Source organism: Macrosteles quadrilineatus, unplaced genomic scaffold (assembly GCF_028750875.1).
Source record: "Macrosteles quadrilineatus isolate MER2022 unplaced genomic scaffold, UCM_ALF_1.0 Scaffold_3__2_contigs__length_128488019, whole genome shotgun sequence".
Lineage (NCBI taxonomy): Eukaryota > Metazoa > Arthropoda > Insecta > Hemiptera > Cicadellidae > Macrosteles > Macrosteles quadrilineatus.
This window is the reverse complement of record NW_026542596.1, coordinates 19,468,032-19,494,498: the sequence shown is the minus strand read 5'-3', so window position 1 is coordinate 19,494,498 and position 26,467 is coordinate 19,468,032. Positions and strand designations below refer to the sequence as shown.

Genomic DNA, 26,467 nt, shown 5'->3' with positions numbered 1-26,467 from the left:
GCCACATGAACAACATTTTGCATACACTGACTTACACAGAAGAAGAATAACTCAATAATTTTGTTTGTTGATGTTGGACCTAGTTAACAGAAACCGCTGTGTGCCGAGACAACCACACTTAAGGCACATCATTTTTCTTAAAAAATTAGATTGTTTGAGAATTAATGTTGTCCTACACTTACAACGGCATAGGGTATGTGTTGTTAATATTCACAATAATTAGCAAAGCTTATTGATCTGTTCGCTTCTATATTTCAATAAATTGCATCAGCAATCTGACACATATACTTTCTCTCCCATTAGTTTGTCAACAACCTTTACAATACCAGCTGTGGGAGTAACTAACTTATGTTTTTTCATAGGGAAAACAACAAAGTTTAAATAACTTTTGAACAGTAATTTTTACAGCAATGTTTAGAGTTAAAAGGGCTACCGGTATAACATTATTAAATTCTAATTTTCTCGTATTTTAAAAGAGTTTATGAGAAAATAACCATTAAGGATCAAAATGAAAAAATGCTTGGAGATACAATGAATTAGTTTTACCAAATATAATCAAAATCGAACCACATGTGTTGTATGTAGCTCTGTATACATCCACATACATAATACATACACACACACTCACAGACATAGCTTTGAAAACCAATTTTTTGGGTTCAGGAGGACCAAAAACAAAATATATCCACCCAAAATGCAAACTCAAAAATGTATATAAAAACACTTTGTCTATTTACCTAGTCTACTATGTAGATAAAGAGGAAGGAAACAATGTTTAATTGAAAAAAAGAACACTATACATTTATGATTTAAACAAAAAAAAACTTTTTCATTACACTGTCTCAAAAACAGCTGTCTTACGGATTGTTTTGAGTCCCTGAAGATAGCTTTTTGCGTGAATCATATGTTTATGTCAAAGCTTATCTCAAAAACAAATCAGCTGTTCTGATCCTTTAAAATGCTTCAACAATAATATAAACAAACTTTGTTTCTTACATAACCTAATTCATTCAGTGTTACTGTATTTTGTATTTTCTGCTATATATGACAATGTAATGAAAAATATTGTTCGTAACTCGTCCTAAAATGCTTTTTTGTGACTTAATTGAATTTCCGGACTCGGCAAAGCCGAAACACAATATCGTCCCAAAAAAACCTACTTTAGGGATTAGTAACAAAAAACTACTATTACAGACTTAAAGGGTAAACAAAGCTGGCTATTTTTTCTCTCCATTGTTAATACTGTTAATACTGTTAATACTGTTCGATGAAATGGCGACCATACATAACTGAGTCATCTGGTAACAGAGGTTCCTTGAGAAAAGAAAGGTACAAAAATGGATAGAATGTGATACAGGTTGAAGGAAAGGTGTGTAAAAATGAATCAAACTCCCAATTTTGTTGAGCAATACGACAAATATCTCAAACCACCAACTTCACCAATAGATGCTTCACAGAAAGTTCACCCAGTGGCAGTTCCAAGAGGATGGGGCTCCAGGGGCTAAAGCCTCCCCATTTGGAACCTGGAAAAATAAATTTAAGCATACATATCGTCATAAAAACGTTATTTATTTTTTTTAAGGCAAAAGTCATTTTAACAATCAATTTCATGCATAGGAATTTGTGGATACAGTAATAGTAAGGTGCAACTCATTTGTTTGTTTAAGAGGGTTTGCGAAGAAATTTTACAAATTTTAGAAGTAGAGCGATTTTAAAGGTGAAGGAGTGGGATTTTCGGAAAACGCTCAAGAGTGTTTTTTGGAAATTTAATTACTGACAATAAAAATTCTTTCAAATATTTGCTAGCTTTTACCGTTTTTGAGCTAAAGCCGTTTAAAAAAACAGGGTTTCCTCAAAAAAGGGGTTAAAATGATAACTTTGAATTTCCATAATTGTTATTAGGATTGACATAGAGACCTCTAGTTTTAATAAATAATCTATATCCATAATACCCTCGCCACAGCAAACCTGCAGACTAAGCAAATTTAAACTTGTCTGATTACATTTTTCCTCAAATATTTCCATAAATAAGACATATTTATTCCCAATTTAAATAACAATAGATTTAACGAGTGCTTAGGTTTGCTGCTATGGGGAAGGTAAAAAGTCTTTTTTGACCATACGTCAATATTATAGGATGAAATAAATAAATAAACAATTAAACTACAACAGTTTTAATTTTATTCGTAAGAATAACATAAGAATTTTAAATTACACTATTTTTGAATTTTCTCCGTGACCGTTAGGCATACAACAGCGCTTAAATATACTAAATTATTTCTTTTTTAAGCTCTACAACACGGTTGAAAAATAAATTGCAAAATTTTTGTTTTTACCCAAGTAGCAAAAACACAAAAAAAATTGTTTTGATATAAATTTTAAACTTATACTAAAACTGTTATTATATGAGTATAGTTGACAACTCGCACTGGCACATTTTGAAATAGTTCAAAAATGGTTTTACAACTATATTGCAACAACTTTACAACAATTTTACAACAGTTTAAAAATTGTTTTCACATTGGACTAACCATCCCATGGATAAACAAAAAAATAATAATGATTTTGCATGAAATGTATATATATTTATCAGTTGAGTATTTTGATTAAATAGTTAATAAAACAAATTATGATAAAAAAACAAGAATAAAAATATATCTCCCCCAACAGGTCTTGAACCTGAGACCCACAAACAACAAACATAAACAAAAAATAATAATGATTTTGCACGAAATGCATATATATTTATCAGTTGAGTATTTTGATTAAATAGTTAATAAAACAAATTATGATAAAAAAACAAGAATATAAATATATCTCCCCCAACAGGTCTTGAACCTGAGACCCACAGTTTATGAACCTGTTACCTTACCAAGCTAACTGTGACTGTTAATATTAAACGTTTTCAATGGGCTATACAGGATCTAGTCTGGGCGTCAACCCATTGTAATTAACATGACCTGGAAATTTGGGTAGACATAGGTTTTTTGACTGATTAAGACTCAGCTTTTTACGCTGATTACGAATATGCCACCTTGGCACCCTTGGGAAAACGCTGCTATATTGGAAATATGGCGGCTAAAACTGGTTTTTTGATAGTTTTAGAGATATATATGTGGAGACATAAAATGTAGAGCGTACAAATCTACACAGAAATGATCTCTACACTATTGTTTGTAAACCTCATGGTTTGAACAATTTTGTGAAATTGTACAAACAGTTCGTGCTGCCAAGTATCTTAGTGTCATTGTCAACACTAAGCTGAGCTGGTGGGACCAGATATTCCATATGGCAGACAAGGTCGCTAAGGTGATTTCTTCCCTTAGCCGGTTAATGGCCAATGTCGGAGGTCCAGGTACAGGCAAAGAAGGCTGTTGATGTCTGCAGTCCAGTCCGTACTCCACTACAGTGCGGAAGTGTTGGCAGACACGCTCTATGAGGAGGGGTATTGTATGCGACTTACCCGTGTGCTGTGTCAGGCAGAACTCAGGGTAGCATTTGCCTACTAAACAGTGTCCAAACCCACCATCTTGGTGGTCGCTAGAGTAATCCCCAACCAATTTTTGGCGGTGGAAATGAAAGCAATTTATCAGCAATGTGGGGAGGACCATCCAAGCACAGAGGAGTGCACCTGAACCTATCAGCTCTCGCAGGAGAGCTGGGAACATGAGACACGGAGACGCTGGACCAGTAGACTGATTCAACAAGTTCCAACTATGGTTTGATTGGTGAAACGGTGAGGTGGATCAATATACCTCACCCAGTTTCTGACGGGTCACGGTTTTTTCCGGTCATACCTGCTCATCATATCACCCGATTGCATCTACTGCCTGGGCACTCCCGATGTGGAGCACACTTTCTTCCGCTGCCCGTGGTTGGGAAGGGCCCCGCCTGGAGACTCAACAACTTGTAAGACAGTTGTTGGACACGGTCATCCCGATGGTGACGGATGGTGACGACAATTATGGACATGTGTGTCACATTTTGTCCAGGTTATTATCCGCGCAATGAAGCTTGACCTGACCATGATGCAGTCTAGGTCAATGGAATTGAATGTCAGAAACGGCACAAGCCCTGAGGGCCTTATATCTTTACCATGGCCTGCCAAAGCTGGGTACGGTCCTGTGTCCAACATAGTGTTGTAGGGGGGTTTTGTTTTATTGAGTAGTCTTATTATAATCTCAGGAGTCTCACCCTACAGGCTAACCAACTGTGTGCGTAAAAGCATTTTTATCTCCTCCCCCTTATAAAAATAAATATAGTAGGTTAAAAGATCACCAACTGTAGTTAATTAATAGATTAATTATGTGTAGATAACAAGTTAAGTAAACATAAAATGTTACTTAAGTTTGGTAGTTAATAGCAAATATCTCCATCATTCACCGGAAGACTTCGAAAAATGAATCAACCTAAACAGTCTTTTTCAAGGCTATTAGTAACAATCTCAATTGATATCGAGGGATTGTCGAGAGACAAAGAAGTATTACTGTCTGATATGCATGTGCAAGACGTACGAATGCGACTTCCTCCTTGTGCAAGAAACACACCGGGGCATTTTAAAACCTAGACCCAACATATAGAGGGAATGAGACTGATTCTAGAGAGACCTCATGATCAATATGGTAGCGCTGTTTTTGCCAGGCCATACATTGACATCACCTCAGCTTCGCTGACTTGAGAGGAACAATATTGAGATACTAACGGTCAGGACACCACAGTACAGCGTCACCTCTTTGTATAAGCCTCCCGAATCTCAGTATGTATTTACAGAGCCCGAATATCTATGCTATGATGACATTAATTTTGTCTTGGGGGATTTTAATTGTCAGAGAATTGCTTGGGGATTTGAAGAGACAAGTGAAAATTAGACAAAACTTGAAACCTGGGCTGAGGCAAATGACCTGCAGCTCATACACGATCCTAAGCTCCCTTGTTCCTTTAACAGCGGTAGATGGAAGAGAGAACCCTAACAACATCTTTGTGAGCAGCAGGATTACCTCACAGTGTGAAAAGTCTGTAGGTGATCCGATTCCCCGAACTCAACACAGACCTATAGTATGCACCGTTAGTGCTGTTGTTAAACCTGAAGTTGTCCCTCTAAGACGGAGGTTTAATTTCAAAAAGGCCAACTAGACAGGTTTTCGGGAGATCATTGACAGAGAAATCGCCAATATCCCTCCACAACCTGATATGTATGACTCCTTCATCAAGCTTATCCAGCAGGTTTTGAGAAAAATTATACCGTACCTAGAGGCTGTCGAACCCATAACATCGCTGGACTCTCTGAAGAGGCAAAGCACTGCTAGAACGATACCAAGGTCTCTTTGACAATGATCCCTTTGCTGAGGACACACTTCTAGCAGGAAGAGCATTATGTCAGTCATTGCCGAAAATCGCAAAACTAAGTGGTGTGATCTTGTGGAGAGTTTAGATATGCAGGGGAACAGCAGACGGGCCTGGAAGTTCCTCAAGAACATAAATGGAGATGCGACAAAACCAAAAGACAACTTTACAACGCAGTTACTGCCGATCAAATCGCTACCAACCTTCTTTTAAATGGCAAAACCTATGGAAGAAAATACCGGGAGCCTGTTGTGCGTGATGTGAAGTGAGAATCACTTCCTGGAAGAACCATTCACCATGTCCGACCAATGCTATAACTGCAGTCATTACCAGCTTAAAGACTAATAGAGCTCTGAGCTCCAGGTATTGATGAGATCAGAGTCGAACAGCTAAAGAACTTATAGGTAAAAATGCTAAGCAATGGTTGTTAAGCCTCATGAACAAGCCAAATGCATATACCCAAGGCATGGAGAAAAGCTCGTGTGGCTGCACTGCTCAAACCTGGGAAAGATCGAAACGATACTAAGAACTTTCGACCTATTTCTCTCTTATGCCACACATATAAAATCTTAGAACGTCTGATACTCAATTGAATCGGCGATTTTCTGGAACAAAAGATCATTCCACAACAGGCAGGCTTTCGATCAGGCAAGTCTTGTTGTGGCCAAGTTTTAAACCTGACCCAGCACAATGAGGATGGGTTTGAGAGAAAACAGATCACGGGTGTCGCTTTTGTAGATTTAACAGCTGCCTACGATACCGTAAACCATCGGACTCTTGGGAAAAGTGTACAGCATTACCAAAGACTATCAGCTAACTTCAATGATAGGCACTTTTCTTCATAACAGGTGGTTTTTCGTGTCCCTTCAAGGAAAGAAAAGTAGATTGAGGAATTAAAGAAATGGATTGCCTCAGGGTAGCGTCTTAGCCCCAGCTCTTTATAACATATACACTAACGACCAACCCTTGCCAAACGCTACATGTCAGTATATATGCCGATGATACGGCGGTGCCGGCACAAGGTAGGAGTTTTGAAGAGGTGGAACAGAAGCTGACTATGACTCTAAATGAACTTTCCCAGTACTATCACGCAAATCACCTCAAGCCGAACCCTGCTAAGACCCAAGTTTGTGCCTTCCACCTTTGACTATTAATACAACAACTATACAACAACTAGACATTCCATTCCCGTGTTAAAGTTGTAGCCTGATTTTAAATAAAATTTGTCTTAGTTGATGTGAGCCACCTACAGATTGCGCTGATCTAAATTACTGATTTCTGCAGATTACACGATGGTTTTTACCAAGTAAAACCGATGGAATGACTTATTATGAGCTATAACAACTGTTGTGACCCAGCAACTATGTCAGTAACAAAAATAAGGTACAAAATAGAGTTTTAGACACTAGCGCAATCTGTGACTGGCTCACACAACTACATTATTTTTTAGTAAAAAATTGGCGACAGCTGATCCATATAGATAGAATGTCTTCTTCTGTATCCAATAGTCAATGCTTTCACCTAAACAGTAGAGAAGCTGGCCGTGAGTAGAATGTGACGTGGCAGGGAGACCGTCTTCAGCATTGTCCTACACCCAAATATCTTGGTGTCATACTGGACCGCACACTGACATATTTAAGGCGCAAATGTATTGCGACAAGGGGTAAAGCCTCAGTGAGGAATAATATCATCAGGAAGCTCACCAGCAGATGATGGGGTGCTAACCCTAATGTCCTCAGAACCTCAGCTTTAGCGCTCAGTGTGTCTGCTGCGGAGTACAGTGCACCAGTATGGAATGCATCGTCACGTGCAAAAAAGGTTGACATTGCAGTCAATGACATGGCTCGGATTGTAACTGGGTGTTTGAAACCAACCCCAGTACACAAACTCTATCCTATCATAGGGATCGCCCCCCCATCAATCCGACGTGATGTCGCTGCCGACGCAGAAAGGACTAAGCAAGAGACCGACCCTCGTCACCCATTATACGGCCACCAACCTGCAGAGCGACGGCTTCGGTCCAGAAAGAGCTTTTTATCACGGACACGAGTCGTGGATGGATCACTCTCAAGCAATCGGGTGGCAAGGTGGGAGGCCACGTTGACTAACCCTCCCATACCAGCCAGGGAAGAACAGGCTCCTGGTGGAGGCCTGCATCACACGGTGTGGAAGACCCTAAATCGAATCAGGGTCGAGGTACCAAAATGCAAGTTAAACATGCAGAATGGGGTCTCTTAGACGAAGAAAACATCTTGTGTGTGTGTGGTGCTGTTCAGGATCCTGGCCATCTGCTGATCTGGCCACACCTAGACCAGTCTTGCACATTAGATGATCTTTTACAAGCGAATGACAAAGCCATATCAGTAACTAATTTTTGGAGAAGCAAAGTCTGATTTCCGGACACGGAAAGTAAAGTAAGTAAGCCCATCATTCACAAAACTGTCAAGGCTGCTGGAGTTGTGATCCGTTTATACTTCACATAATCACATGTAGTACTCGGAGAGAGCTTTAATTGCCTGTCAATTCGTAGGCGTCACCAGCATATACAATGCAACCAGCATATAGCAATGCTGGTGGCCCTGCCTACGAATTGACAGGCAAAGCTATCTCCGAGTACTTAACACTGTTTAACACGCGGTGAGCATTCTGGGTAATAGTAGTATGTTTTCTGTGCTAATGTATCTTAAAATACCATAAATGGTTCCCAAATTCCGCACTGCTTGCCTTTAACACTTCTTTCACCACTCCCTAAGACGTGGACCTGTTTCCTTCCCTTCTCATAGAATTTTAGTATTGCAGATACATTAATATAACTGCCCCCAATGGTTCTCACACTCCGCACTGCTCGCCTTGACTACTTCCTTCACCCCTTCCTACGACGTGGACCCATTTCCCTACATTCCCATGGTATTTTAGTATTGAAGATACTTAATCTAGGTAACTGTCACCAACGGTTCCCACACTCCGCACCACTCGCCTTTACCACTTCCTACGACGTGGACTTGTTTATCTCCCTTCCCCATAGCATTTTAGTATTGCAGATACATTAACCTAACTGCCAAAAATGGATCCCACACACTGTACTGCTTGCCTTAATGCCTTGACTACTTCCTTAACCCCTTCCTGACGTGGACCTGTTTCCCTCCCTTCCCATAGCATTTTAGTATTGCATATACATTAATCTAACTGCCACCAACGGTTCCCACACTCCGCACTGCTCGCCTTTACCACTTCCTACAACGTGGACTTGTTTCCCTCCCTTCCCATAGCATTTTAGTATTGCAGATACATTAATCTTACTGCCAAAAATGGTTCCCACACTCCGCACTGCTCGCCTTGACTACTTCCTTCACCCCTTCCTACGTGGACCTTTTTCCCTCCCTTCCCATAGCATTTTAGAAAATCAAATACACTGGCCAGTGGCCACAATATATTTCATCACTACACTAGGTCCTAGGCCTAAAGTGACTCTTTTTGACCCGAGGTCAAGTTTTAAGATCGAGGCAAAGCCGAGGTGAGCGAGCAGCGAGGGTTAAAAAGTCACTTTTTGCCCGTGTTGTGAACTCAATTTTTCGTCATAGGTACCTATTGCATACCGTATTAATTAACAAACAAATCTAGAAAACGTAATAATTTATATGTATATTTATATATGTATAATTTATAACCTCTCAAAACGATTTCCTGTTTTCAAGGTTTCCAATTCTGCTTATGCAAATAAGCAGCTGTTTAGTGGACTTTTTAAAAAGGTCTAGAAAGAAATTGGGAAATTTTGTGTTTGAGGGTAAAAAATTAGAAAAACCATTTTCCCCATAAAACCCCCCATTAAACCCCGTTACCATGGTCCGATCATGCTGTGGTTCGAACTTATTCAAGTTTATCCCACCTTACCTTACACCTTTAAACCAAATTTAATCAAAATCGGACAAGTAAACATTTATATACATGTTAAAAATTTGAACGAATGGTGTTTTTGGCCTCTGGGGACATCATAATAAACAAGTAAATCGGTCCCAGGACTCCCGAGCCTAGGTATTTTCGTGCCACCTACGGTTTTTAGCTACTTCCCTATAGGGAAATTCGCTAAAATGAATTTTACTCCCTAGGGAGTAAAAATAATACTTTACTTTAGACCCGCAACGCATGCATTAAAAACGGCTGTTTTGCTGCAGTATGATGACGAAAAAAATATTTATTGTTAATTGTATAATTGGCATACCTGCAACCATTAGCGGAAACAGGTGAGTAAGAGTAGCTGAAGAGTGCTGCTGCCTAGTGGCGCTGCGACGAACAACTTGGTTGCTCATTATCATTATGTGCTAGCTAGTGAGTAGTGTTTGGAGCCGGGGAGTGGCGCTGAACTGGTATTATATTCTCTTGCGCAGAATCACATTCCGAGCGGAGCTACCTGCGGCTGTCGACTGTCGGAAAATGTGAATAGTTATTTAGAGAGCAGTGGATCAGTGTCGGGGTTGGATGTGCGTGAGTGGTTGGGTGGGGTTTGTTTTCAACTTAATGTTATTTTTTCGGGGGATTATTTATTTTTAGTAGGTGATTTTTTTACTTAAATATGGCTCTAAACCAGGACGTAGAACAGCTGAAAAGTAACTTAGTTGTTAGGATGGACCAAGATTCGGATACTGAACTTCAGGCTTTATTTGACAGTGTCTTAAAACCAGACTCAAAACGAATGTTAGCAGTGCCTTTTCGAATGCGTAAACTTCCTAATTCGTTTTTTAATCCACCGTCAACAGGTTCGAAATCACCCTCGGTTTCTTCTATATCCCATAGCAGAGAAAATTCAGCTGATTCTGCTTTTGGAACGACAACGACAACAACTACCTCGACTGGATTACAAGTTCATCATCCTCGAGCTCATAGTTCCCCCGCTTCATTGCAACAAACTTATGCGTCTGCTGGTCATCAACAACAACATCAACATAAACCTCAACGAAGTTACGATATAACCAACATAGATCAAGATCTAGGACCTCTGCCACCTGGTTGGGAACAAGCGAGAACGTTAGAAGGACAAGTTTATTTTCTCAAGTAAGTAAGCTGAAATTAACTTATATTGTTTCCTTAGGCTTAAAAATTAGACCACCTTTAACCTATAGGCCTACCTATCAGGTAAGCTTACTCCTCTCTCCCCCCTTTAAGGAGTAAGTTAGGCTAGGTAGGCTACCACGAAGGATTTTCCTACAAGACTTGTAGGAACTGTCCTAGACACCAACACTACAGCTTTCTAAAATGACTTTTTGGTCGTCAACACTTCCTGTAGACACCAGATTACTAGACACCCTTTCATAACTTAGACAATATTTTAGTGACACATAGCTTCAAGCCTAACCTGTTTAAAAGTTCTTTGCCACTCTAACTTATTTAGTGTTTTGTTGGCCTTATTGGTACAGTATCCCAAGTCAATAAGTGTTAAGTGTTAACTCACAGTTACCGGTACCGGTACCTCTAAGTTAAGTTACTTTTACCACAGTTTTTTCTTGCCCTGGTTAAACCTTGACTGGAGCTTTGATTTTTAAACACATTACCGGTAGGGTGAATTAAATGATTCGCAGAAAGTTTTTTTCTATAGCCTAAGCAACTAATAGTATGAAATCGTAATAAGTTAAGCTAACTTAAAGGTGCGTTGTTCAAGACACGTCTGAAGAGGTCATCGCTGAGTGGGGATTGCCAGGCGGTGATCATTGGGCCTTGATCGTATTAGAGCCGTTGGCCAAGAATGTTCCAACAGTTGGTTGCTGCTAGCTAACTTACTGTAGTGTTAGTGCTCTTATTATGAGTCTTACAGCTTGTTCAAATGACGACGTTAGACTCCGCATTGAGCACAAGTTTAGCAAAATGTGAAATCGTAACTTAGCCTACACGTGACAGCGGTAGACACAGCGTTAGTGTAACCCACTACTCCAGTGTGACTAAGGAGCTAGAAGTGCGCTGAAAATATAGCGCCTGAAGTGAAAACTATAAGCACTGCATTTTGGCGACGTTGGTTCAAAGCGCACGTTTGCATGTGAACCATCCCATTTGTTCCTAGGTAAGCTACTTGGCTTAACGTGCGTTTGACAAACGCCCTGTCTATCGCTCTCATGTTAACAAGCTGTTAAGAAGCAACTGTCGGAAGTTTCTGTTGATTGTGAAATAGAAGACGAGGAAATTATGGTCATTATTCTTAAAAATGAACCTCGATTGTGCAATCACAGTTACTTAGGTACATAGAGAACCGAGGAAGAACATTTTGAACTAGTGATACATTAACCATTTAACTTAGACAAAGGCTGTTTTGTGAGTTTTTTTAGATTTTTGAAGAACCATTTCAAGATTGTTTACGACTTGATAGAGGATGTTTTATAAAAAAACTTCATGCAATTGCACTCCATACCCAATAACAAGATGCCACATTCAATGCTTAGTAGCTGAGAAATGGACACGCGACTGGACGTAACATACCGTGTACATGTTTTGGAGAACGGGCAGTGTAAATACCTACGTTAAGTTATATATTGTAATGTTCAGTTTGAATTAATGAGTGAACTATGGATCAAATAGCCATTTGACTGTGAAAAGTATGTACCGTAGGTATTAACTTTACAATAAAACCAAAATATAAGACTTAATACAGGGAACTGCACTCCACCTCTAAAAATGCCAACCAATCGAAAACACATTTTTTAAACTTTAATATAAGCACCTTGATAGGAAGAAAACTCCGTGTTTTAAGTCACCTATTTATGGTTAGTAATTCATGGTGGTAGCACTTACATTTAAAGTTACCTATATTTAAAGTCATGAACCTATCATAGGCCTAGTTTAACTTATATCACCAAAAACTGCATTTAGGCCTAATTGATGGCTTAATTGTGCAGGCCTATTGCTTCTTCTAGAAAAAGTTAACTGCAAAATTGTATGGTGAGCATTTTAACAATATGTAGGCCTATGTGGCGGAAAGCGTTTCGATTTAAACTCTTTTTTTTTCAGTGTTAAAATGAGTTGCAAATGTTATTGGGCCATTCAAAATTGATTTCAAAGCTTTCTGTTTTTAGTTGTTGCCTACAGTCCCTAAAGGCCTATAGCAACACTCTTTTCTAGAGTTTAGACGGTTTGTACATGGAGCAAGAGCTTTTAGCGAATTTCCCATGTAGGGAATAAGCTATTACCGTAGGTCTCATGGTAAGACCTGGACGCGGGACCGATTTACTTTTTTGTTTTGAGGTCCCCAGTGGCCAAAAACATCTTCCGTTCAAATTCATATATAGCCTATATTTTAATTTAGGTGTTCACGTAATAGGGCTGCTGATTTATGTGTCCGTTAGCACGATAACTCGAGCAAAAATTATCCGATTTTGATTAAATTTGGTATAAACGTGTAAACCTACATTTATTCGAACGAGTTCGCAAACCAGCATGATCTGACAATGGGAACGGGGGTTTATGGAGGGTTTTATGGGGTAAAATGGGGTTTTCCCATGATTTTTGACCCTAAAAACATAAAATTTTGGAATTTCTTTCCCAACCATTTTGTAGAGCTTAAAAAAAGAAATAAATTAGTATATTGGAGCATTGTTGTATTGCCTAATGGTTACTGAGAAAATAAAAAAAAGTGCAAATTTAAAATTCCCATGTTATTCTTATGGAGAAAATGAAAACTGCTGTAGTTTACTTGTTTATGGATAACTTATATGTTGATCAAATTTGGCAAATTTATTTATTTCATCCTATACTATTGACGTTTGATCAAAAAACACTATTTAGGTACCTTCCTCGTAGCAGCAAACCTAAGCACTCATTAAATCTAATCTATCTATACTTATTTAATACGCAAGCAGGAATTTTGTGACAATTACTCCTCTGAAACTACTCAACTGATTGACATGTTTTTGGTGTCATTGGAAAGAGCTTAACGTGAAGTTGTGCAGGAAACTTTCTTTTTAGGGAAATAATTAGAGAGTGAGGTTCTGGGGCCCTTTAAAGTTTCGTATTTCTCCATAAGATTAACATGGGAAACAAAAATTGTTTTGAAACTCCAGCTGTTGTCAGAAATTAAATATTGATAATTTTGGTCTCCATGGAAGCATGAGAAAATTTACAATGTTTACTTTTGCTTTGACATTTAAATGTAAACAACCAGAACTGTCAAATGTCTATTAGCCTATTTCACAATTTTAGACAGCTGATAAAAAAAAACAACTATGTGGTAGGTTTATTTAATCTTGAACTATAAATCTATTGGATTATTATAAATCTATTTCAATAATTATGAAACAAATTTTTCCCGTTGCGAAGCAAAAATTAATAGTGAGAAGAAAAAGTTGTTGTAAACAGTCAATGTGTAAATTATCGAAGTTGTATTAAAAATGTGTATAGTTTTGGATGTTGGTTTGTGTTTAACGATATAAGTTAGTTATTAAATTTTTATTTTAAGTTTTAAGGATTTGGCATATGACTAAGCCTATGACAAATAACACCATTTCAGATTTCTGCCAGTTATTGCCTAACTCTGTCCTGTAGAGTTTAAAGTAGCCTACACCTTATTGTCTACAAATTGGCTAGATAACTTAGGTACGGTACTTAATAAAAGCTGACAGCCTTTTTACGTTGACCATAAATTGTAAGCTTACATTTTCCCGTCCATGGGCAGTTTGATTGTTAAAAATTCACCCTTTAAAATGGAAAAGGACTGTTATGTAAATTGTACCTAAGTATTTCCATTGGTTGATAATCTTTTAGTTGGCTCTTTTGCTCTTTTAAAATCATTGGAAATTATGACTGTTATAAGTTTTCAACCAAGTAATTTGTTTGTAAATAACTCCTGTACTTCTTTGCAATTGCTCGATTTCGAGCAACATGTACACTAGTGTTATTTAAATTGGGAATATGTCTTATTTATAGAAATATTTTAGTAAATATGTAATCAGACAAGTTGAAATTCGCTTAGTCTGCAGGTTTCCAGCGGTGGGGGTATTTTTCGCATAAGCTAAAGTATATGCGTATCCCAAAACAGTTAGTTTCGTTTCGATAACACTCTGTTAAGATAACACAGGTTGCACAATATGCTGTTTCACCTGCGATGGAATCCCATGGCCTAGGCCTACTTCTTACAACCCTGGCCCCCTTAAAAAAATGTTAAGATAGCTGTACTTTTTAAAACTTAAATAGGTAGCCTAGTTGGGCAGTCTTCAGAAGAGTTTTAAATCTAGGCCCTACCTCTTTATAATAAAATAGGGCCTAGAATCTTAGAATCTTTCTGGCTATCACGATACGGTAAACTTCCTAACAGTAAACACAAGCAGACTTCTTCCCATTGTAAGATCTGCTTGTTTTGACTAGGCTAGTTCATGTTGGGGATTGAGCTCTAAAGGCTGTCTCAATATAAGTTGAGGCAGACTACCTGACCACAGGGTGGAACCCGACCATGGCTAGGCCGGTACTTCGACGGACCCTCCAGACGCTTGGAGTAAATTCTATTAACTACGCTTCACTGAATACTTCACTTATAAGCGCGTAAATATATTGATTTATTGATCAATTCGTCATATCTGAAAATAATGTATTCTAGGTTATAAATTAAAAACAAAATGTTTCATATTCGTCACATGCAAATTGGCCGACTTGATGTATTAAAACATGCTAATTAGTCTCTTGTAGTACAAAATTAATTTATAAGTCTGTATTAATAGCACATCTTTCAATATAAATAAAATTAGAGTTTTGTCTGTAGATTGTTCAGAATTAAAAATTTTTTGGTTATTTTTACGTTTTATAGGCCTAAATAAAAAAAGTAAGATTAATAATTGTGTGGCTTAAATAACGGGTTTGATTAATCGCAAGGGCAATATGTAATTGTAAATTAAATCAAATAACTAGCCACCATCCAGGTCGGGAACCGGAGAATTGGAGTGTACAGTATCAAGTTGTAGTCGAGTTTTAATAACGGCACCAAAAGCCTACAATCGAGGTTTTCACTCATTAACGGCAATTTAAATACTGTTGTGTCAAGTAAAAAATCACAACTACACTGGTTGATCGCGGATGTTGCTGCAATCTCGGAAGATCTTCGCGATTTCGCTTTAAATGTAACAATCCAATGTGTCAAATCACATATTTTCCAATGTGTCTTTTTTCGGTTTTGACTCACCGCTATTGCGTTGCTGTCGCTGGACCATACCGCAAATTGACTAAAAGATCCTCGTCCGGGCACACAGCTAGTTATCCTAATATAAATAAAAAGGTATGAGATAAACAAGTTAGAGTGTTACAGTAAAACTTTCTCTATTTTTTAAATCTATTTACACTTATTTAGCTTACAGTTTTATGTACATGAGAGTCTACTTGGTGTTACTCAGCAGGAAGTTCTTCGGCCAGGATGTCATCTTCTTCCAGTTCGCTGTTGCTCTGTGTGTCCGAATCACTTGAGTAGCTTATGTTCACAACAATGCGGTTTTCATCCGTAATCTCGTCCACAACATTGTCAAGTTCCCACAATGAATCCTCTACTTTCTTAAAATGCTCCACAAAGTTCCTCTGTGTTTCGGGTAATAGATTTGATATGTTATTGTTTAACATTTCTTCAACGTCTTGCAACTTAGGCCTATACAAAACATTGTGCAACATTGTTGTTAACATTTGCCCATGCCAATTCAATTAACCTAGATTTAAATCACAGTGGTAAGGAGAAAACCTTAAAACTGTGTGTCCAGCTTCCGGGGCCATCTCGTCAACTACATATTTTTTTCTGCTGATCGAAATGGTTCTATCTGCCAGCTGTAAAAGTTCAGCTTTTACTAACGTGGTCGACTATCCCACTTCTTTAGTGTTAAATACATTTGGATGTCGTCTTTTCTCCAGCTCATATTTGGAAATTTCTAAAGTGTTCTTGAATGGTAAGAGGCATTGTCCCATTACAATGACGCTGCTAGGTTGTAAGTTCGGAAGGACCTTGTTGTCAAACAAGCAGAATTCACTTCTTCGTGATAGTCTACCGTGATAGTCTGCCGCCTTTTGTTTTTCTTTCCTTGGAAAATCAGCCTCACATCGTTTTGCACTAGCTCTTCACTCGCTTCCTTCAGAAACCCATTTTCATTTCCAATGTAACAATAATCAATCGCCCACCCCGTCCAGCGATGTTTTTCAGTCCTGTTGTTTCACCCTCCAATGCAGCAAGCTGTGCAGATTTTATGTATGATGGGCTCCATGCATGCTTTACAGTGTGTCCCGTGTTCAAAAATGTCTCGTCCAGGTAATAAATAGTTTTATTTTCACGTCTATATTTTCGTATGTCCCTTAAATACTTCCTCCTCCAAATAACAAGGTCATCTCTTTCAATAAATTGATCGTTGAGACCGGCGTTCATATAAAAATCCCAGATCAGTTATATAACGATGAACTGTCGCTTTGCTCATTGCTGGCAAACTATCATCTTCATTTACCTTCTCTGTTATCGCTGCCAACGTGGGAGGTCTGTTCCCTCTAAACATGTTGTGCACTATGCGTCGGATTCCGATTTTTGTGAAGTCTGATGTTTTTTTATTCTCGTCTTGATTTCTTTCGCTCTGTTGTTTTTTACCAGGTGTTACAATTTTCACTTCATCTGCTTCCTTCCGTATACGCTCCACAGTCACCCTGCTTGTCCCCGTTAAAACGGCTGTCCGCTCTGCTACTTCTCGGAGGGAAGATGTCGATTCGGATAGTATATTACCAAAAACTGTTAATATAATCTTCCTCTCGCTACTACTAATACACTCCCTCGTCCATGTATGGTGATGTACTTCTGCACAAGTATGATCCTTTTGCGTGTCTTCTCAGCTGCCATGGCTAACAATGATGCAGAAACAGTTTGTCTGGGGTACTTAAAGCCTATGCACATTGGCCACTTCCTGCTAACGACTCATTCATTTCAGAAGGAAATCACCAAAAACTTCCTTCTGACAATTAGCTTCACAAACGCTATGCGTAGTTTGTTAATAGTTCGGACGTTCGGTTGCAACTATGTTACAACTATGTACCCAACTAAATTACAGCTGTTTCCGCAGGAAGAAGGGTCATCATGATCATACTAGGCCGATGATCAATAATACTTATGTAGTATTTACTGAATATAATAATTATATTAATATAGGGTAATCAATTCGTTTCAGAATATTATAGAGTATACTTTTATTATTCTTAACACAGAGAAAGTTTAACTGTAGGGCCTAACTCATTAATTTTAAAATCTCATACTTTTAGCGAATTTCCCATATAGGGAATAAGCTATTCGTAGGTCTCATGGTAAGACCTAGACCCGGGACCGATTTACTTTTTCGTTTTGAGGTCCCCAGAGGCCAAAAACACCATCCGTTCAAATTCATATATATATATTTATATATGTGTCCGTTAGCGCGATAACTCGAGCAAAATTGATCCGATTTTGATGAAATTTGGTACAAACGTGTAAACCTACATACATTTATTCGAACGAGTTCGCGAACCAGCATAATCGGACCATGGGATCAGGGGTTTATGGGGGGTTTTATGGGGTAAAAATGGGTTTTTCTCATTTTTGACCCTAAAAACTTTAAATTTCTAAATTTCTCTCTAGACCATTTTGAAGAGCTTAAAAAAACAAATAATTTAGTATATTGAAGTTTTTTTGAATGTTCATTGACTACGGAGAAAATTAAAGAAATTGTAAATTTAAAATTCCCATGTTATTCTTATGGAGAATAAATAAACTGTCCTAGTTTGCTTGTTTATGGATATATTTCAATCAAATTTGGCAATTTGGCTTATTTCATACTAAGCTATCAATATTTCAATTGAAAAAACACACCTCAACATCTTTCCCGTAGCAGCAAACCTAACTACTCACTAAATTTAATGTTATTTAAATAGGAAATAAATCTGAAAATTTATAGGGAATATTTTAGTAGAAATCAAGCCGGGTGAATGGGAATTCGCTTAGTATGCAGGTTTGCTGCGACGGGGGTATTTTGTAATATAATAACTACACAATTTACTTCTTCACAATATTTAGGAGGTTTGAGGGGAAGTTCCCCCAAAAACTTTTATATTTAATGTATATTGATTAATCATTTGTTAAGCTATTATTTTAAAGGTAAGGGTCAAGTGGAGGGGATAGATTTCTTCCCCTAAAACCGTCTAAATATTATGAACGAAGTATAATACAGAATATAAATTATTAGTAATTTAAAATTAAATATTCTACTTAGTTATAAGAGGAAAAGTTTGTTTTAATACTTAAAGTCGGCCGATTTGCATGGGACAAACATGCAATTTTTTTTTATATTCTACAATACATTATTTTCAGATATGACGAATTGATTATGTTTTCAATTAATCAATATATTTACGCTTTTAAGTGAAGTATTCAGTGAAGCATAGTTAATGGGATTTACTCAAAGGGTCGGGAGGGACGGCCTAGCCATTGTCCTGTTCCACCCTCTTGGTCAGGTAGTCTGCCTCAAGGTAGACTGGGACGGTGGCGTCGTCCTGTAATCCAGCTACTAGGAGGTCACGAATTGTGGATATTTATAGAGATACACTGTGGATGCAATACTCCCTGGTGTGGATTAACGTCCGCACTAGTGAGTACTACGACTATCCGCAGTACTATCCTGATAATTAGAGCAATTCGTTACTACCAAGGCAAGAATGTGGTTCGGGTTCCACTATAAACTGCAGGTCCCTTAGTTGTCATTAGCTGTTTGGGCTATTAATTAACAGCTGTGTCTAAAGAATATGTCAGCCTTAGTCACTAACAAGACTACAAGATCGCGCCACTCATCCTTCACTCATATTTGGGTTAAAATACTCACATAGTGTTGTCTCTGAACACTCATCCCCCCCCCCCCTTGACAAGAACAAAAACTTAAATCACCCACTAGGGACAGTCGCCCATAGGGCTGTCTCACTTGTAGCATTTAAAAATTTTTTATACTATAGCAGTGATTTGGTTGGGCTTTATTAAACCAACTTGTGTTGCCTTTAAATCAAATAGTGCCAGTCTAACTGTGGTTACATAACTGTGGTGTACTGTATCATTCGTCGACATCAGTTGTGATCGTCTGCAGTTTTCACTATTTATTTTTATTCATTTAATTTCAAGTTAATATAACATGTTTAGTCTTTATATTAGCCTATAAAGACTAAACTTATTTTTGCTGGATGTTTTTCCTTGGTTAGTTACTAATCTGAAAATTACTTGTAAATGAGTGGTTAGGTTAGGAATAAAGAGACTGCATCAATGTTTTATAAATATTATTTAAAAATATATAGGCCTAGGTCAACATTTTGTCCAACATCAGTCCTAAAATAGTTTAAATGAGTAGTTAAAATGAGTTTAAAATAGGGTATAAGTTAGCCCCGTGGCCGAAAAGTCAACCAAAAGTAAGTATCGTGCAAACGTCTCTATTTTTCACCCCACGCTGTAAAAAAAAACATGTGATTAGAATTTCCTCCTTTTGTTTTGATTGTCTGTTTATATTTTGTTGTTATTTCGTCACCAACATGGCAACCCATAAGGCCCGTGTTGTGCTTACTTTTGAGCTTATTGTAATTTATAAAGGGATTCTGCACATCTGCAAGAAAATTTCTTTCATGTGGTACCAAACGCGTGCAATTCGGTCCAGTAGTAGGGTCAGGCTAGCTGTCATAAGTATTGCAACATTTTTTAAATATATATAAGACAAGAGCTTGCCCCGTGGTCGAAAACTTAACCAAAACGTATAGCAGGCTATTGTGCAAACTTACCATGCTGTAAATAAAACATGTGTTGGAATTTGTAGGATTTTGCCCCGTGGTCGAAAACTTAACCAAAACGTATAGTAGGCTATTGTGCAAACTTACCACGCTGTAAATAAAACATGTGTTGGAATTTCTTCCATTTGTTTTGATTTTCTGTTTATATTTTGTTGTTATTTCGTCAACATCATGGCAACCCATAAGGCCCATATTAATTTTTTTACGACTTTAAATTCATTTTTTGTGCTTATTTTTGAGCCTATTTTAATTTATAAAAGGGATTCTGCTCATCTACAGGCAAATATCTTTCTAGCAGTATGCGTAAATTTTCCCTGCGATACACAGGAGCTGAGAAAAAAATGTTTTCAATAAACATGCTTATCCATTAATATATAGAATTAGCCCCATGTTAAATCTCCATTATAAGTAAAGTTGAATTTCCATTTTTGACCTATTTAACATAGGCTAAATATTCTCAATATACAAATAAAACCTGCAAATATAGGACCGATAACATTTCTTTTGGTACAACTCACATTTAAAGCCGTCGAGTAGTATGGTCAGGGTGGTTGTCGTAAGCTTGAAAATGTTGTCCCATGTTAAATCTATAAGAAAAGTTTAATTTCAATATTTGACCCAATTAACATAAATATTTTCAAAATACAAATAAAACCTGCACATTTTTATTAGGACCGATAACCTTCGTCTTGGTATTCAACCATTCTTTTGCAGAATATTGTATGTAGATTGCTTGTTTTGATGAAACTTGGCAAATTTATTTATCTTTTATTAAGCTATTAATATTTTACTAAAAACACACTTTATTAGTTTCCTTGTAGCAGCAGACCTAGGTACTCGTTAAACTTATTTGAAAATTAATAAATTCAGACAAATGGAAATTCGCTTAGTCGGCAGGTTTGCTGCGGCGGGGGTATTGTTTTTATTTTGTCACCAGCAATGGCAACCCATAAGGCCCATGTTAATTCAAACTAATTTTTCGTTTTTTTGAGCCTGTTTAAAGTAGTAAGTTTTGCAAAAAGTTTTTTAGTACCTTTTAAGATAAGGTGTAAAAATTATTTGCAAGTCATTGAAGAATTATTTGCATACATTCAGTTGTTTGTTGCGGTTTTTTTTCTCTTAAGAGCATCTTTAAAATAATGTGTAAATTTTTTGTCTACTTGTGAAAATCTAAATAAATTTAAAAAATATATTAAAAGTGCAGTTCCTCTCAAATTTGTTAAATAAGTTACACAACAGAAAAAAAAAAACGGTCGGTTGGTTCCTATTTATGAAAGCTATAATTATTTTAGCGGTTATACTAATGACATTAGGCCTAAAATCAATGACAATATCAATATCCCTAACCTTGGTACAACAATATCACTACAATGTGGCGTTTAACGTGTAGTTGCAGCTTTTACAGGTGTAAACAACTGTTAATTTCGCTCTCGTTATCCCTTCACCTTCACGTCGGACGTGTCTGGTCTTCCATCTTCCAGTGAGCAGTGAGCGCGAGGCAGATAGATAAGTGATAAAGTCTTGGAGGCTGGGTAATTAAATTAGTAAGGCACTTCCGGTGCAATTGCAAGGCGGAAGTGCGTTGAACCAAAGCCTCGGATCTAGATGGCGGCGGGGCGGCGCTAGTATTACGTCTAATCAAGTGGGTGGCCTTAGCAAGTGTGGCAACGGCGCTTTCAGCTTTGTGAAGGTTGTTTTTTGTTGTGATGTACACAATGCGGTGTTGCCAAGTCGTCGGTCCCGCTACCGCGTCGCCGCTACTCGCTCGGACCAGACTCGCAGCGTAGCGACTGGACATAACCTCAACATCAACAATCCTTACACCTGCTCAAGAGCTTGTGTAGGCTTTGATTAGGCCTTCGCCTCTCCAACAAGGCTTCACGATTTATCTCAACATTTGTTGAACGTTTGGAATTTGAAGTTCTAAGGCTAAAACGTGTTATTATAAAGAAAAATAATTGAAAACTTATCCTATAAAATTGTAATTAACCCCAATACATTACTGTCATTAAAAGAAGGGAGTCCAATAATACTAATGCGAAACTTAAATCCACCCAAGCTGTGCAACGTGCTCACGTGGTGGTAGGTACGCCTAAAAACTTATATACTTATAAGTAAAATAATGTAATTTTACAACTAAAATAATTTAAATAAATGTTATATTTTTTATAAATTTTTATTATTCATCGTAAAGCCCAAATTACAATTTAAAATAATAGTTGTTAGCGGGTAACTGCTAGTAATTAAATAAAGGTGACATGCAGCTTCTTATAACGTGTGTTTAAGTTACCAGTTGCCACCATTTTTACTTCAAGGATTTTACTTTAGATCGACAAGTTGTTTTATGTTACTTGTTAATTAATTGTTGTTAGGCCTACGATTCACTATAACGATATTTAATCACAAACACAACATTTAACCGGACTCTGATACGGAACTGGATACGGTAATAATTCGTAGAACAAAGACTGAGGTGATTCTCCAGATTGTAAAAGTACAGTTCTCTTTGGATGGATGAGGTCATCACTGTCAGTGTCTTTGCAGGATCAGGAAAAACCAAGAACTCGATTAGCGTCGTTTCATTACGCGAGTCGAAGAAGAGTATGTTTCATCTAGCGCCACAGTTGACCAAGTTGTTACAATGTTTGCTGAGTACAATATGGGCATAAATAAATCGTTATTTCTCCACAAGTAATGCAATAAATTACAATATAATTACTACGATCTAAGAAACAAATTATTTATACGCAGAGTCAACGCACTAAACGCAGAGTCGATGTTTGGAATGGTAGACTGAAGGACTACGTAGCTGATATATCAGAGGTGTAAATCTTCTGCACAGTAGTTGTTTGTTTGAGGTTTTTGCCGAAGCAATCTCGACACCTAGAAGCATCGGTCCACCCGTTGACGTAGTTGTCCCAATGTTTGCTGAGTATGCACTATGCAGACTTTACAGAGTCGATATTTGGACTCGGCGACTCGTTGCCTGTGGAGTAGATCTTCTAGCGCCGTAGTTTATGTAGGTAGTTATCACAATGTCTGCCGAGTAGCCTTCGCACTATGCAGAGCAGAGCCGATATTTGGAGTACTGTAGATCTCTTAGCATCGTAGTTGACGTTTTTGTCTCAATATTTGCATGCGCTCTACTGGCCGTAGCTGATGTACCAGTACTACGCATCAAGATATCGTTTACCTGTTTAACCCAGATACAGTGCCGCTGGCTGCAAGACCGCCTTGTGTTTGTTTGCGATGGCGAGTGTTATATTTAGTTACTCTCCCATCTTGCTCACTCCGTCTCTCTCTAACACCACTTCCCCATATCGTCTGTACCTTTCTCGTCTGCTTTTGATTCGCTCCTTTCTCGGTTTATGTGAAGAAAACTTGGTTACGGAAAATCATACGAGTATCAAACTGTAAACAGAATTAAATACTCACGAAGTTGCTTATCTTATCCTAGTTAGTTCAGAGCATGTTTACTGCCGAAGTGACGTTTCATACTGTTCGCAATATTCTAAAGTAAAAGTGAATGTTCTATTGACACATTTTATGACATATTTTGTTGTCTTGTATTGGTCGTAGGTTTATTTTTACACTTTGTGCGTGAAAAGAACATAAAGGTAAAAATGTCTACACAGACATATTATGCCTTTTCATTTTTTAGCTTTAATTTGAAGTAAATTAAACTCAATAGTTACCTCATTGCAACAAAACCCAAAACATTTATGTAAGTAAACTGTAGGCTACACCCACTCGTACTTACAACCGTATTTACAACCACATAGGTTAATATACAACTTTAGTACCTTTAATGACCAAAATCCCACGAAAGGTATCCGTTATACAAGGCCCGGTTTGGGACTCGAGCTACGATTTGAATCACAGGTAACGGGGTTGTTCCGAGTTGGTTATATTTGTGGAGAAAGTGTATCGTTCGCAAATCCCGTGACCCGGTGTATTGTTGAAGGGGTGAATTTTAAAGTCACTTGTCTATAATTGGGCATTCAGAGGGAATTTCATAGATATGTCTTAAACGTTAGTGATTCTTGATAACAGGTCAAGTTGGTCCAATAAAGTATTGTACAGTATTGATTTCTAGGCTGCTCATGAAAACTATACCTCCCTTTCGGAACGCTCTAGACTCAAGTTACTATTCAAAATATAAAAGCCATTACTTAAAAATTCCTTTAAAATAGGCCCACATAAGTGTAAAGAAATTTTTTCAGAAAGATGAAGATAGTACCTATCTTACGTAAGTAAGCAGTCGTTGAAATAGTATGTTTTGCTAGGGAAATGCCATTGTGATTTTTGTGATTTGTGACTAATTAATTGTTCCTACTTACAAAATGGACCTCATTCAAAGACATTTAATATTCTATTCCGTAAAATTCTAAATTGCTCTTCAGATCTCTTTTTTAATCGTGGCAAAATTAACAAAACCCAATGAGAAAGTACATGCAGTGCAAGGAATGCACTTGTTTATAAGTGCTTTATTTTACTCAGAATGCCTTACTCGAGTGTTTGTCAACCGTTGTGTGTTATTGACGGTATCGCGAATTTCGCAGAATCTCGCGGAATGTTATCTCGAGTGGAATGCTGAATGTAGAATGTTGATAGCGAGTGTCTGTGTGCGGCGACGTCACGCTGGTGTCATTCATGAATCACACTGATAACGTGTCTGTCCATTCATAGTGACCAGCCTACTGGCGCCGGCGTATCCGCTCGCTGCAGGCTTATCACTGTCGTTGAGAGAAGATTGATAACTCGATCAGCTCGGTTAGGCCAAACAACGGAGCCAACTAGGTGTGAAACGTAGAGTAAAGTTGTAGAGAACTGGTTATGTGATAACAAGGGTCGTGAGAGTTATTAGCCAACAAGGTGTGGAACGTAGTGTAGAGTTGTAGAGAACTGGTTATGTGATAACAAGGGTCGTGAGAGTTATTAGCCAACAAGGTGTGGAACGTAGTGTAGAGTTGTAGAGAACTGGTTATGTGATAACAAGGGTCGTGAGAGTTATTAGCCAACAAGGTGTGGAACGTAGTGTAGAGTTGTAGAGAACTGGTTATGTGATAACAAGGGTCGTGAGAGTTACTAGCCAACAAGGTGTGGAACGTAGTGTAGAGTTGTAGAGAACTGGTTATGTGATAACAAGGGTCGTGAGAGTTATTAGCCAACAAGGTGTGGAACGTAGTGTAGAGTTGTAGAGAACTGGTTATGTGATAACAAGGGTCGTGAGAGTTATTAGCCAACAAGGTGTGGAACGTAGTGTAGAGTTGTAGAGAACTGGTTATGTGATAACAAGGGTCGTGAGAGTTACTAGCCAACAAGGTGTGGAACGTAGTGTAGAGTTGTAGAGAGCTGGTTATGTGATAACAAGGGTCGTGTGAGTTATTAGCCAACAAGGTGTGGAACGTAGTGTAGAGTTGTAGAGAACTGGTTATGTGATAACAAGGGTCGTGAGAGTTATTAGCCAACAAGGTGTGGAACGTAGTGTAGAGTTGTAGAGAACTGGTCATGTGATAACAAGGGTCGTGAGAGTTATTAGCCAACAAGGTGTGGAACGTAGTGTAGAGTTGTAGAGAACTGGTCATGTGATAACAAGGGTCGTGAGAGTTATTAGCCAACAAGGTGTGGAACGTAGTGTAGAGTTGTAGAGAACTGGTCATGTGAAAACAAGGGCCGTGAGAGTTACTAGCCAACAAGTTGTGGAACGTAGAGTAGAGTTGTAGAGAACTGGTTATGTGATAACAAGGGTCGTGAGAGTTACCCCGCGTTACACACTGCTGTGTAGCCAACAAGGTGTGGAACGTAGAGTAGAGTTGTAGAGAACTGGTTATGTGATAATAAGGGTCGTGAGAATTTCCCCGCGTTACACACTGCTGTGTAGCCAACAAGGTGTGGAACGTAGAGTAGAGTTGTAGAGAACTGGTTATGTGATAACAAGGGTCGTGAGAGTTACACACTGCTGTGTTGCCAACAAGGTGTGGAACGTTGTGTAGAGTTGTAGAGAACTGGTTATGTGATAACAAGGGTCGTGAGAGTTACCCCGCGTTACACACTGCTGTGTAGCCAACAAGGTGTGGAACGTTGTGTAAAGTTGTAGAGAACTGGTTATGTGATAACAAGGGTCGTGAGAGTTACCCCGCGTTACACACTGCTGTGTAGCCAACAAGGTGTGGAACGTTGTGTAGAGTTGTAGAGAACTGGTTATGTGATAACAAGGGTCGTGAGAGTTACCCCGCGTTACACACTGCTGTGTAGCCAACAAGGTGTGGAACGTAGTGTAGAGTTGTAGAGAACTGGTTATGTGATAACAAGGGTCGTGAGAGTTACTCCGCGTTACACACTGCTGTGTAGC

General features: G+C 38.2%; 1 protein-coding gene across 1 annotated transcript in view; it reads left to right on the top strand.

The window, feature by feature from the left end:
* Positions 1-9,723: 9,723 nt before the first annotated feature.
* Positions 9,724-26,467, top strand: part of LOC128989600 (transcriptional coactivator YAP1) — a 61,342-nt gene continuing 44,598 nt past the window's right edge. The window contains exon 1 of the mRNA XM_054411535.1: positions 9,724-10,392. Coding sequence (XP_054267510.1) covers positions 9,914-10,392 — 479 coding nt within the window. The 5' untranslated portion in view covers positions 9,724-9,913. The remainder of the gene's footprint in view (positions 10,393-26,467) is intronic.